Source organism: Meriones unguiculatus, chromosome 17, assembly GCF_030254825.1.
Source record: "Meriones unguiculatus strain TT.TT164.6M chromosome 17, Bangor_MerUng_6.1, whole genome shotgun sequence".
Classification (NCBI taxonomy): Eukaryota; Metazoa; Chordata; class Mammalia; order Rodentia; family Muridae; genus Meriones; species Meriones unguiculatus.
This window is the reverse complement of record NC_083364.1, coordinates 5,560,721-5,573,376: the sequence shown is the minus strand read 5'-3', so window position 1 is coordinate 5,573,376 and position 12,656 is coordinate 5,560,721. Positions and strand designations below refer to the sequence as shown.

The following is a 12,656-nucleotide window of genomic DNA, read 5'->3' as shown; positions in this document are numbered from 1 at the left end:
CAGACTAGGCAGAAATGAGCTAAGAGAGGAGGCAGGGTGCCCGCAGCTGCCTTCCCGCAAGGTTAGAGACCAGCAGCGCGCAGGCTGTGTCCCTGCAGCTACCCTCAGGGTTCTCTCCGCCGGGCGCAGCCGACTTTGCTCCTGGTTCTTTAAGGGGCGGGGCCTGCTGGCAGCCCACTAGTGCGTCATCACCCCGCGCCCGAAGCCTCTGTTCTCCACGTGGATGGTGTGGCAGCATGGCGGGAGCCGAAGCCCCCCAGCCGCAGAAGCGCTACTACCGCCAGCGCGCCCACTCCAACCCCATGGCGGACCACACGCTGCGCTAGTGAGCTAGTCGGGCGGGATCCGGGAGCGCGGGCGGGCGCGTCGAGCAGCCTGGGAAGGCAGCTAGGACTGGAGGTGGACCTGGAGGTCCATGCGGATGACACGTCAGTTGAGGGTGGATTCGCAGAAGGCGGAGTTGACCGGTTGGGAGGGGGCGTGGTGTTGTAGACTAAGTTTGGTTGGACTTGCCAACCAGATCTAATATAAGGAAAAAAGCAAAAAAACGTTGCTGAAACTAAAATGAAGAAACTAAGCAAGCTGTCATTTCTATCTTACGATTTTTTTTTCATTTTATTTTGTATTTTCGAGATAGGGTTTCTCGCTTTGTAGACCAGGGTGGCCTCGAACTCAAACAGATCCACCTGTCTCTACCTCCTGAGTGCTGCGATCAAAGGCGCGCGCCACCACAGCGCCTTCTGTTTCGTTTTTTGTGTTTATAAAAACGTAAGCATATACACACTGCCGGCCGCTCCTTGGTCTGTCCTCCCCACACAAAGTGGTGCCCAGTGCTTTAGGCAGTCGGTCTCTGGGAGCAAGAGCTTGAATCCCAGAAAGGACAACTACCTGATACTTCAATACCCAGAAGAGCCTAGCAGATGAGCAACCATAGCCTCATGATGGAATTGTGATTGACACCCTCAGAGCCAGGAGACTTTCCATTCTGCTTTCTAGACACCACATGGCCCACGACTGTGGGCTCTTAGAGAAGCCTGTCACCTCCACAAGCATGTCTGCAATAGTATGTCCAGCACGCTGATCTGTCTTATGTCTTCTTTCCAACAGCCCTGTGAAGCCAGAGGAGATGGACTGGTCTGAGCTCTACCCAGAGTTCTTTGCTCCGCTTACTCAAAATAAGAGCCATGGTGACCCAAAGGATGAGAAAGAAAAGCAATCTGGGGCTCAAGTGGAGTTTGCAGACATAGGCTGCGGCTATGGTGGTTTGTTAGGTAATGTGCTGGCCCTTTCCCTGGGACCAGGAGAAGCCTGGGTTCTGCCACCTCAGCAGGTTGGAGGCAGGCTCGGCTGACCTTTCCTCCTAGGACCAGACACTGGTGACATCAGTGTGGAGAGCCCCACCTTCCTTCTACTCTGGGTCTGTGGTCTTTGCCCTGGAGAAGGGAGGGGCTGCCTCAGATATTTCTTAGAAGCTAGGTTCTGTCTGCCTCCATCCCTCCATGAGCCATTTCACCTGCCTTGTGCTGGGTCAGTGAACCGGTCAGCACAAGCGTCAGAGATCAGCTACTGTGGCCACTGATCCTGAACTGTCTTTCTTGGGGACTCCACTGCTTCCCTCACCTACCCCTTTCTCATCAGAAGATGGTCTGTTCTACTCTCATGTTTTGGGGTTCCTGTTAAACTGGCTTTGTTTTCAGAGCATGCATGTCATGCCTCTGGTTTATGTTTAGATCTTCTCCTATAGACAGATAACAGAATGACAGAGTAGAGCATGGTGCATGGAGACTGAGGGCTTTGGCTCATGTTCAAGCTTTCCTCCTTGATAGTTCAATGGTCTTGAGCATTTCTAGCCCTCAATTTCCCCACCTTCACAGTCTACCAGAGAGTGTTACAAAGATTAGATGAAGCTACATCATGACATCATGGTGAAACCTCTAAAGCAAATGTAAATGGTACCTGTAGCTTCCGCCCTTTTATTCTAGTCTACATAACAATTCTTGTTGTTTATTTTATTTTATTTTATTTTATTTTATTTTATTTTATTTTATTTTATTTTATTTTATTGAGGCAGGGTTTCACTATGTAACTTCATCTGGTCTGGAACTTCCTACATAGAACAGGCTGACCTTGAACTCACAGAGATCAGCCTGCCTCTGTCCCCCAATTCCCTACTTCCAACTCTTAGGATTAAAGGCATGAGCCACCACACCTGCTTCTGTGACAGTATAACAGTTTTGTGCTTTTCTGTCCCCTGCAGAGAAGTCTCTGCCGATTCCTGACTTGGATGTCTACAAATTAAAACTTTTTTCCCCTGGGTTAACTTCTTTGTTCTTCCTCAAAATATGGCGTTGATGGTCCCATTGGTGTTTCTGTCCCCAGTGGCACTGTCGCCAATCTTCCCAGATACCCTGATTCTGGGTCTGGAGATTCGGGTGAAGGTGTCGGACTACGTACAGGACAGAATTCGAGCTCTGCGCGCAGCTCCTGGGGGCGGATTCCAGAACATCGCCTGTCTTCGCAGCAACGCCATGAAGCACCTTCCTAACTTCTTCCACAAGGGCCAGGTGCAGGCTGGGGAACAGCCCTGATTGGGTAGGCAGGGGGAAGGTAGAAGCTGGAAGCTGGGCATCATGAGCAATCCTGTTGGTCCATGTCTGTCACACAGCTGTCGAAGATGTTCTTCCTGTTTCCTGACCCACATTTCAAGCGAACGAAGCATAAATGGCGAATCATCAGCCCCACACTTCTGGCAGAATACGCCTACGTGCTGAGAGTTGGGGTGAGTTGGGAGGGAAGACGGTGTAAGCAGCCTACCCAGGGGTTCCTCACTAAGACTTTAATTTGGGGGCCACATTTAGGCAGCTGTACTATGATTCTCGTGACCTTATTGTTCAGCCACGTGCAGCTTCTATCTAGAATGATGTTGCCTGCACAGGGCCTGGTATACACCATCACCGACGTGCCGGAGCTGCACCAATGGATGTGCACCCATTTTGAAGAGCACCCACTGTTTGAGCGTGTGCCTCTGGAGGAGCTAGTAAGTATGACGCCCTGAGGGAATTTCAAGAATGCAGGCCCATTCAGAAGGGCCCTGTAGTCCTTGAGCTCAGCTTAGAGCCGGGAGGTTGGGAGTCTCGTGGTTCTAAGGCACTTTGAAAGTTGGACAGAGACATGCTGGACCCTCTTTCTGCAGAGTGAAGACCCCATTGTGGGACACCTAGGCACTTCAACTGAGGAAGGAAAGAAAGTTTTACGCAATGGAGGAAAGAATTTCCCAGCCATCTTCCGAAGAATGCAGGATCCCATCCTTCAGGCAGTGACCCCCAGTCCAGCCCTGCCCGACCACTGACTTCTCACCCTGCCTTAGCCAGACCCTGTCTTCTAGTGATTGGACAAAAGATGAGCTCCCCGTTCCGGGCCTTTCCAGACTGGTGGGACTGCAAGAGGTTGGGGTGCAGGCTGTGTTCTTGCTTATCACAGACTCCCCCACTGTCAGAAGAAAGCAAACAAAGTTGACCGAGAAGGTCAAACACCTTGGACCAGAGCAGACATTTGGAGGGTGTGGGCATTTTGTGCCTCAGTGCTCTCCTCTTCCTGGGTTTCTGCTTGGCTGGAGTAAAGGCTGCAGCACCCCACTGTCTTAGGCTGTGTGCTTCTCTCAGGTTGCCCTCCAGAATGTTTACTTTGCAGCCCTGGGGTAATGTGTGTGCCCACGTGCCCAGGCAAGGGCTGGGATGTGTATCACGTGCCTGCCACCAGCTTCTCCCTGTTTACAACCTGACATGGGCAATCTGTGCTGCCTTTATTGTTGCTGTCTCTGGAGAGTCTCCAGAGGGCAAGAGGGTAGAGACCTCTGTCTTTACCATGTTGGACTTTGATTCTAGAATTTCAAAGCTGACTGACTGGCATAGTTGTACCTGACAAGGAGAGGTAGGGGGAGAGAAGGCAGAGGAGCAGGGACATAAGTTGGGAAATTCCTTTTTAAAGAATCATTTTTTATTTTATGTGTGTGAATGTTTGCTTGTGTATATGTATGTCTTCCATGCCTGGGGCCCTTGGAGCCCAGAAAAGGAAGTTGATTTCCCTGGAACTGGAATTACACACGATTGTGAGCTGTCATGTGAGTGCTGGGAACTGAAGTCTGCATCTCTGTAAGAGCTTGTAACTGACTGCTGCACCATCTCTGCAGCCTCTACCCAGGAGGGTTCTGCAGCTGAAAGCTGTAAGATGCTGCTGACCACAACAGTGCCTAAAGGAGGCCAAGTCAGCTTGGGATTCAGGGTGTGTGTTCTTGGCCTTCATTCTATCCAGAGACAGGATCTCTAAACTTACCTACTTTGGAAGGAAAAAAAAACCAAACAAACCCGCCTTTGTATCATTATTGTTGTTAATTATTATTTACATTTCTTTGTGTGTAGGAGGTGAGGGTATGTACAGTGCTTATGTGATGGTAAGAGGACGATTCAATGGAGTCAGTTTTCATTTTCTACTCTGTGGGTCCCTGGGATCAAACTCAGGTCATCAGGCTTGGTGTCAAGTGTATTTGCCTGCTGAGCCACCTTGCTGGTCCTTCATCTTTGTCCCTCAAACCCTAATCTCCATGTCTGAAGGGGGGGGGTCTCCTTGGCTAAGAGACCCCCTTCGCCAAGAAACAAGGATGGAGTTTGGAGAGATGGCTTGGTGGATAAGAGCACTCAGTCTTCTTCCAGAGGACCCCAAATCAGTTCCCAGCACTTGAGACAGACGGCCCACAACTTCCTAGAATGCAGTTCCAGGAGACCCAGTGTCCTCTCTTAGATTCTGGGTAGCTGCTGTCATGTGTGGACAGGCGTGCATGCCCCCTTCCCCCATAAAGTCTTTAGGAAAAAGTTTAAAGTCTTTAGGAAAAAAAAGGGGGGCCAGGTGGTGGTTTCAGCCATGGCACACGCCTTTAATCCCAGCACTCAGGAGGCAGAGGCAGGTGGAACTTCATAAGTTTGAGGCCAGCCTAGTCTACAAAGGGAGATTCAGGACAGCCAAGGCTACATAGAGAAATCCTAGCTTAAAAGGGGATGGGGGTGGTGGTGGCTGGAGAGATGACCAAGCAGTTAAGAACAGTGATTGCTCTTCCAGAGGACCTGGGTTCAATACCAGCACCCACATGGAAGCTTACAACTGTAACTCTAGAATCTGACATCCTCACAGACATATATGCAGGCAAAATACCAGTGCACATAAAATAAAAATAAATTCTAATAAGGGGCTGGATCTATGGCTCAGTGGCCCTTGTAGAGAACCTGGGTTCAGTTCCCAACAACATAGATGGCTCACAACTGAACATAATTCCATTTCAGGGGATCCAACTCCCTCTTCAGGCTTCCACTGGCACCTGAGTTATGGTACACATGTGTTAAGATAAAATCATGCCCATAAATCTAAAATAAAAAATTTTAAAGGGTGAACATGGCTGGTACCATGTTAGCCCACATGCTGTCTTTCCTTTGAGCTATAGACATGAGAGGAGAGGAAGGTATGGCTACTGCAGATGAGTCCACACAGCAAGGAAAGGGCAACCCAAGGATATGGCGGCAACTAAAACTGCACCTTCCACCTAGTTTCCCTTCCTGAGTGATGGAGAATTCCCAAGAATGGGCCTGAGAAGGCATGGCTCTCCAGGGGAGCCATGGGAATATCGGGTACTGGCTCCTGAAGTCCATACAAAGTAGTCTTTCCCAGAAGGACTTTAGGCTGCTGCTGGACCAGGGCTTAACACAGGAGCCTGAGACCTCTGGCAGGGCTCCTGCTACAGGAGACCCAAAAGAGGCAGGAGGCAGCCCAGCCACGCCTACCGTTCCTGCTGCTGAGCTGCACAGTCCATTCTGCAAAGGGATTGGCTGGAGAGCTTGGAGAGGAGCGTCCTCACCTCCAGGGCCAAGGGTTATAAAGGGGTTCAAGAAAGTGCAAAAGATGCTCTTGAGGAGACTCACTCCCTGAACATGACCCAGGCAGTCAAGCTGGCCTCCAGAGTGTTCCACCGAGTCCACCTGCCTCCACAGCTGGATGCCTCGCTGGGCTCCAGAGGCGCCGACTCGGTAGTCCGGAGTTTGCCTGACATCCCCGGGCCCTCTGTGCCTACATTCCTCTATGACCTGTTCTGCAAAGGGGGTCTGTCCAGGCTACATGAGCTGCAGGTAGGAATGGTAGGGCTGGGCTGGGAGAACTGGCTTTACAGCAGAAAGGACCACAGTGAAGAACTCGGGAGGGAGAGCCAGTGAGGATGGGTACCTGTGGAAAACTCATGCTGGGACTAGGGAAGGTTCTACTGTCCCAGATTCTATACCTACACCTGGCCAAAGGATGGAATCTCACTTTATAGACAGGAAACCTGGAGATCCAGGACAAGAACGCTGGAGGACCGGGAGAGCTGTGCTATCCTGCAGATCTGGCTTAGAGCTACTCGTTCCCTTTCTTTAACTGGAGGCTCTTGAGGTGCAGTCGAGGAGAGGGGCCATAAAAGAAGGGTTCCCCCTAGGCTAGAGCCAGATAACTAAAGAAGCCCTGGATGTCTGCTTAATGCAAAGTTCTTTTATTCTGCCATACCCTCTCTTCCACGGAATAGAAGAAAAAGTTTTGCCACATCAGGGCTGTACTGGAAAAGCTCCCATTTCCCAATCTTAGCCAGCACCCTTAGCCTTGGCACAACCCAAACTGAGAATCGCCCGCCCAAGTGTTCAAATGTCCTCTGCCCGGGTCCTCAGGTGCAGGGCGCTGCGCGCTACGGGCCAATATGGTCCGGCAGCTTCGGGACACTTCGCACAGTATATGTGGCCGCCCCTGCCCTTGTGGAGCAGCTCCTGCGACAAGAGAGCCCTTGTCCAGAGCGCTGCAGCTTTTCATCTTGGGCAGAGCACCGTCGCCGCCACCAGCGGGCTTGCGGATTGCTAACAGCGTGAGTCGACCCCTGAACCCTAATCCCCCATCCTTGCCCCCACCCCTGCATCCAGCGAAACTGGGTTTGGAGGGAGATCGGCTGTTTCCACCAACCTTCTAGCATCTCCTTGTTCTCCAGTCTGTACTCCGTCCAAAGTCAGGGAGAGCGGAGCCCTTGCCCCGCCCCCTCGCCTCTGAGACCAGACTCCCTGGGATAGGCGAGGATACTTGCATTTGGATAGAATGTGCGCCTCTGGGACTCAGCTTACTCAAGAACTCACTCCCAACCCTGGGTAGGAAATGAGTAAAGAGGACGGGAGCGGAGGTCAGGGGCTCGTTACCCTAGCCTACTCCACACACGCTCACATCCCTGGCGCGCCTTCTCTGCACCCGGGCAGGGATGGTGAAGAATGGCAGAGGCTCCGAAGTCTCCTGGCCCCACTACTCCTCCGGCCTCAAGCAGCCGCTGGCTATGCTAGAACTCTGGACACCGTAGTGTGTGACCTTGTGCAACGACTAAGGCGCCAGCGGGGGCGTGGCTCTGGGCTACCCGACCTAGTTCTGGACGTGGCGGGAGAGTTTTACAAATTTGGCCTAGAAGGTGAGTCCTCAAAACAGTCAGGGACCGGTGTAGGTGGCTCTGGGCCCCAGACTCCCGACGTCTGACTGCGCCCCCTCTCGGCCAGGAATAGGCGCGGTGCTGCTGGGTTCACGCCTGGGCTGCCTGCAGGCTGAAGTCCCTCCTGACACACAGACCTTCATCCGTGCAGTGGGATCGGTGTTTGTGTCCACACTCCTGACCATGGCAATGCCCAGCTGGCTGCACCGCCTTATACCCGGACCCTGGGCCCGCCTCTGCCGAGACTGGGACCAGATGTTTGCCTTTGGTAAAGAGCAAAAGTGTGCGAGAGAGAGAGAGAGAGAGAGAGAGAGAGAGAGAGAGAGAGAGAGAGAGAGAGGACTCTAAAGTTGCTGCACCGGGCATCAGTATGCCTTCCTTCTCAGCCCAGAAGCGCGTGGAGCAGCAAGGAGGCGAAGCAGCCATGAGGAAGCAGGGAAAGCCTGAGGAGGGTGTGCCCGTGGGGCATCACTTAACCCACTTCCTTTTTCGGGAAAAGCTGTCTGTTCAGTCCATTGTAGGGAATGTGACAGAGCTGCTGCTGGCCGGAGTGGACACGGTGAGGTTCTCTCTATCCTGGGAGTTCCAGAGTGTAGTGTCCCTGTCCCAACTGTCCATCTGTCCATGTTTTGTCTCACCCCAGCCCCTGTCCCCTTCCCTGCGGTGTCTTCGTCATCCAGTGCCACCCCACCCCACCCCCAGCTCTAGGGCCACTTTTCTAATTCAGGAATCCAGGCTCAGCACCTCCTCCCCACGCTACCCCTTTCACGGGTCCCCACATCCAACAAAAACCTCAGCTGTTCTCACCTGCTCCCTCAGGTATCCAATACTCTCTCCTGGACGCTCTATGAGCTCTCCCAGCACCCAGAAGTCCAGTGTGCTCTCCACTCTGAGATCACAGCTGCTGCGGCCCCCGGCTCCCACCCGCAGGCCACTGCTCTGTCTCAGCTCCCCCTGCTGAAGGCCGTAATCAAGGAAGTGTTACGGTGAGGGAGAAAGAAAGTAGGAACTAGAAAAAAATGCTAGAGGGGAGCTGAGGAAGCAGACAGTGGATGGAAGGAGGGAATGAGAAGAGAGAAAATTCGCATCTACTCCGGAGTTCAGAAGCTGGAGAGAGGGCGGACAAGAGTTGTGTTCTCTGGTCTCACCTGACTGAATCCATCTTTTGTTTTGTGACCTAGACTGTACCCTGTGGTGCCTGGGAATTCCCGTGTCCCAGACAGAGACATCCGTGTAGGGGACTATATTATCCCCCCAAATGTGAGTAAATCCTGCTGAGCTGCTGCTTAGCACCATGGGCCCAAGCGTTCTCAGACGATCCCCAAAGCTGGTCTAGCCCCACTCCCCAGCCTCCAGGATAATGGGGTAAAGAAAGTTCTTCAGCACCAACCAGGGCCTACTTTTGGGAGAGGTTGGCTTTTTGGATGGGGTTTCTTCATATAGCCCTAGATGTGCTGGAACTAACGCTATAGACCAGACCGGCCTTGAGCTCACAGAGATCCACCTGCCTCTGCCTCCCTGACTGCTGGGATTACTGATGTGTGCCACCTCACAGGCTTAACACCTACTTTTAAACTAGTCCACAGACTCTCTCCTTCATGTTCCCGATTCTGCATTCTTGGGCTCACACTGATAACTCTGAGCCTTTGGAGGGAGGGGTAGGAGTGTTCAGACAGGATCTTGCTATATAGCCAAGGGTGGCCTTCAATTCACTATCCATGTGCTTCTCTTTTCTGAGGGCTGGAATTGCAAGTGTGGACACAAAACCTGGCTACTGAACTGACGAGTTTGTTTTTATTTCCCATCAGACACTGGTCTCCCTATGTCACTATGCCACTTCAAGGGACCCTGCCCAGTTTCCAGAGCCAAACTCTTTTAACCCAGCTCGATGGCTGGGAGAGGGCCCTGCCCCCCATCCATTTGCATCCCTTCCTTTTGGCTTTGGCAAACGCAGTTGCATAGGGAGACGCCTGGCAGAGCTTGAACTACAAATGGCTTTGGCCCAGGTAAGTGATCTAGAACTTATACCATCCCCTGACTAGAAAGGTCTGTAAACATGGGTGCTCTTGACCCCTGACAAACAGCAGAACATAGACTCAGCAGACAGTCTCACTGACAGTCCCGTTATAGGTCTGGAGTATAAGCAAAGATATTTGGACTATCTTCCCTCCCATAAATCTTGTGTCCTGGTTGACCAAGAAGTCCCTTACTGGCCATTGATGCCATCCCAACAGAAATGCTAAAATGCTAAAAATGTTCTTTACCAATCAAGGTCCCATTTTAGACCTACCCATAGTGATAACCTTCTTCCTACCTTTTCAGATCTTGACCCATTTTGAGGTGCTGCCTGAGCCAGGTGCTCTCCCAATCAAACCCATGACTCGGACTGTCCTGGTACCTGAGAGAAGCATCAATCTACAGTTTGTAGAAAGATAGTCCTGTGGAAGGGAGCTGTTGTCATCTGCCTTTGCCTTCCCTCTCCAGACAGGACTTTTTTTTCTCTCTGTGTAGCCCTGGCTGTCCTCCAACTCACAGAGACCTGACTGCCTCTGCCTCCCAAGTGCTAGGATCAAAGGTGTGCACCACTGTGCCTGGCTAGGACACTTTTTATTAAGCTCAAGAGGCATGCTTTCCCTCATCTGTCTGCTCAGACTTCAGAGAGCAGAGCTGACCTATGTGCAAAGTCTGTGCTCACCTGAGTCAGCAGGTCCTCACAGAACTGAGTCTTTCCCCTGCTCAGTACTTCTGGTCATTCCTCAAAGTTCAAAGCCCTCGGATTTTAACAGAGCCTTAAAGTGCCAACTCAGGTGTTACCCTGGGCGGCCTGGGGAGGGGTCCAACCGCTGTTCTTCAGTGTCCGTTGACTCGCTGTCTAAGCGTTTATCATGGCACGAGCTAAGTGACTATGCATCTGCCCTGCACCTGCTTGGGCTCTTTCTACACATGTGAGCTCCTGGAGAAGAGTGAGGATACTCATGGCCTACTGGATTTTTTGTGTTTTTAAAGACAGAGTCTTACTGTGTAGTTCATGCTGTCCTTGAGCTCACAATCCCGACTGTGGGAGCTACAGACATGAGCTACCGCTTCTGGCTCCATCAGTCTATAGCTCCTGTCAGGGTCTACCCTGGCTGTATACCACACACTGCCAGGCGGACCTGGGCGCACGTGGCAGAGGGGTGAGCGCTCACTAGATTCCCCAGCCCTCTTCTCTTTCCCTTGCTCCTAGTGCAGTGGACCCGCCCTTGCCTAGCTTTCAGCATGTTTAACACCCCTCGGCTCGTCAACCTCTTCAACCACTCTAAAGTGGATCCGCTCCAAGTCTCCCCACCTTTCGGCTTGACCCATCCTCCCAGCCTGTCTTCCTTTCATTTTGATTTTTTTTTAATATTTATTTTTAAAATAAAATGTTTGCTCCTTGGCTTTGGGTTTACTTTTCTCCAACTCCTAGCAGGATCCTGACACCCATCACCCAGCTGGGAGAACTCCCATAACAATGGGAGGTCTGGATGATCCGTCTGAAAGAGTTTTGTGACAGACTCAGGCATGTTTCTGTCTGTAGTGGAAACAGCCAAGTCTAGCCTGGTTTCTTGGAAGGGATTTAAGAGGGTGGTAGATGTGAGTGTGGGAGCTGAGTTATGAAGTGGGTCTGGGTGCTAAGGGTTTCACAGAGACGGCCAGAGGTAGCTTGATTCTTGGTGAGAGAAATACTTTTCGGAAACTGAACTTCCAAAATCGAAGGGCATCCTAGAAGGTCCATTCTGCTCTCCTTCAATGAAAGACATGGATACAGGCAGGGAAACAGAGCAGCCAGGCAGGAGGAAAAGAAGATGTGAGGTGGCTGGGAGCCCTGGAGCTCTGAGGCAGGAGAAGGGGACTAGGCCAAGGGGACTTGTTTCCCTCAGTCAGCATTCTCTGCCCCCCTCAGAGGCTGCACACAGTAACCCCTTGTGATTTATACAGATTAACTCATCCTCCATCCAGACGAATCTCTCAGCACTATGCAGCTCCCTCTGTATCCAGATCACTCTCCCCATGCCAGAACTTGCCCCTTTCTCCTTCCCTTCCTCCCACTCCAATTAGCTGAGTATAGAGTCTCCTTCGCACCTCCTGTGTCCCATCCTAGACATGGCTCCCCAAGCACAGAGACTGTCAGCCAGCAGACTCCCCACGGGGATCAAATCATGTGTGACCTAGAGAAGCAGGGCATGCTTGGAGCCTTGTGCACAGTCCTTGGGCCTCCTCTTAGCTCGTCCACTCAGTGTCTGCCACCAAGTTCAACATAAAATACCCCAGCTTTAGCAGAGCTGGATTGGGAGGGTAAAGCCTAGTCTCTAAGACCTGTTTTCCTGAGGTCAATAAAGGATCTTCTTCCTGTACTGAGCAGTGGCTACACAGAAATGGCATTTTGAAGAGCCAGTGGTACCTGTGGCCCTTTCCTAGACAAGGGGCTGTGTAAGTTGGAGAAAGGAGGAAAAGAGATTATGCTGATAATGCATACAGGCCTCATCCCAATACCTCCATTGGTGCTGGAGGAGAGGGTGAGTGGGCCTCGGGACCCAGAGTGCACATGAAATCCGTGTGTTCTCGATCTAACACAGAGCCATCGTGAAGAACATCCTGGGCTCGGCCCAGGAGCCTCAGGGGCTTCTCATCTACCGAGTCCCTTCTGCCAGACCACCAGACTTCCGATGACTTTGTCCCCCCTCTGATCTCTACTAACTCCGTTAATGACAAATCAAAAAAGCTCCCCCCCACCCCGTCTCCAAATAGTGAGGAGAGTGTGTGGCTCTGGGCAAAATTTCCTAGCAGAGAGCTGGAGAGCTCAGTATCCGTTCCCTCTTCACTCTGATCCTCTCAGGACCTTCATACTTGGAATTAAGTTAGACCCGCAGTGCAGCTTGGGTACCTACACCCACAAGCCAATCGGAAGCCAGAACCATGGACAGCAGCCAAGCCCTCTCCCCGCCCCCCTCCAAACACACACACTGGAGAGGCTTGGAGCAAGGTTTCCTGTGCTCCAGGGTAGGTGGCCCTTAGACAGCAAGCATTTTTCCCAAGCCTTCCCAAGAGGAGGCAGAGCACACCATCTGCCAGAGGACCAACAATAAGAAAGGCCTCTGGACCTGAC

General features: G+C 51.9%; 2 protein-coding genes across 4 annotated transcripts; both read left to right on the top strand.

Annotated features, from left to right (window-relative positions):
- Positions 1-176: 176 nt before the first annotated feature.
- On the top strand, positions 177-4,004 carry Mettl1 (methyltransferase 1, tRNA methylguanosine). Of its 3 annotated transcripts, none has more exons than XM_021658224.2 (6): positions 177-325; positions 1,108-1,271; positions 2,380-2,564; positions 2,666-2,779; positions 2,936-3,037; positions 3,194-4,004. In XM_021658224.2, exons 1-6 carry the CDS (start codon positions 237-239, stop codon positions 3,347-3,349), a joined length of 810 nt encoding a protein of 269 aa, XP_021513899.1. In that variant the 5' UTR covers positions 177-236; the 3' UTR covers positions 3,350-4,004. The 3 variants fall into 3 exon arrangements, with proteins under 3 accessions (XP_021513899.1, XP_060226959.1, XP_060226960.1); XM_060370976.1 differs by having other exon boundaries at positions 189-321; XM_060370977.1 differs by having other exon boundaries at positions 217-428.
- A 1,937-nt stretch (positions 4,005-5,941) lies between these two features.
- On the top strand, positions 5,942-10,897 carry LOC110561784 (25-hydroxyvitamin D-1 alpha hydroxylase, mitochondrial). Its single transcript, XM_021658310.2, has 9 exons — positions 5,942-6,170; positions 6,738-6,928; positions 7,308-7,510; positions 7,596-7,796; positions 7,915-8,087; positions 8,348-8,514; positions 8,710-8,788; positions 9,337-9,534; positions 9,851-10,897. Exons 1-9 carry the CDS (start codon positions 5,976-5,978, stop codon positions 9,962-9,964), a joined length of 1,521 nt encoding a protein of 506 aa, XP_021513985.1. The 5' UTR covers positions 5,942-5,975; the 3' UTR covers positions 9,965-10,897.
- Positions 10,898-12,656: the final 1,759 nt, after the last annotated feature.

Bases quoted from the DNA above. Each gene is read 5' to 3' on its own strand.
- LOC110561784 (XM_021658310.2), top strand. From the start codon at position 5,976: ATGACCCAGGCAGTCAAGCTGGCCTCCAGAGTGTTCCACCGAGTCCAC. The intron at 8,515-8,709 runs GTGAGGGAGAAA...TTTGTGACCTAG, and splicing joins GTAATCAAGGAAGTGTTACG to ACTGTACCCTGTGGTGCCTG. The intron at 9,535-9,850 runs GTAAGTGATCTA...CTACCTTTTCAG, and splicing joins TACAAATGGCTTTGGCCCAG to ATCTTGACCCATTTTGAGGT.
- Mettl1 (XM_060370976.1), top strand. From the start codon at position 224: ATGGTGTGGCAGCATGGCGGGAGCCGAAGCCCCCCAGCCGCAGAAGCG. The intron at 2,780-2,935 runs GTGAGTTGGGAG...TTGCCTGCACAG, and splicing joins CCTACGTGCTGAGAGTTGGG to GGCCTGGTATACACCATCAC. The intron at 3,038-3,193 runs GTAAGTATGACG...CTCTTTCTGCAG, and splicing joins GTGTGCCTCTGGAGGAGCTA to AGTGAAGACCCCATTGTGGG.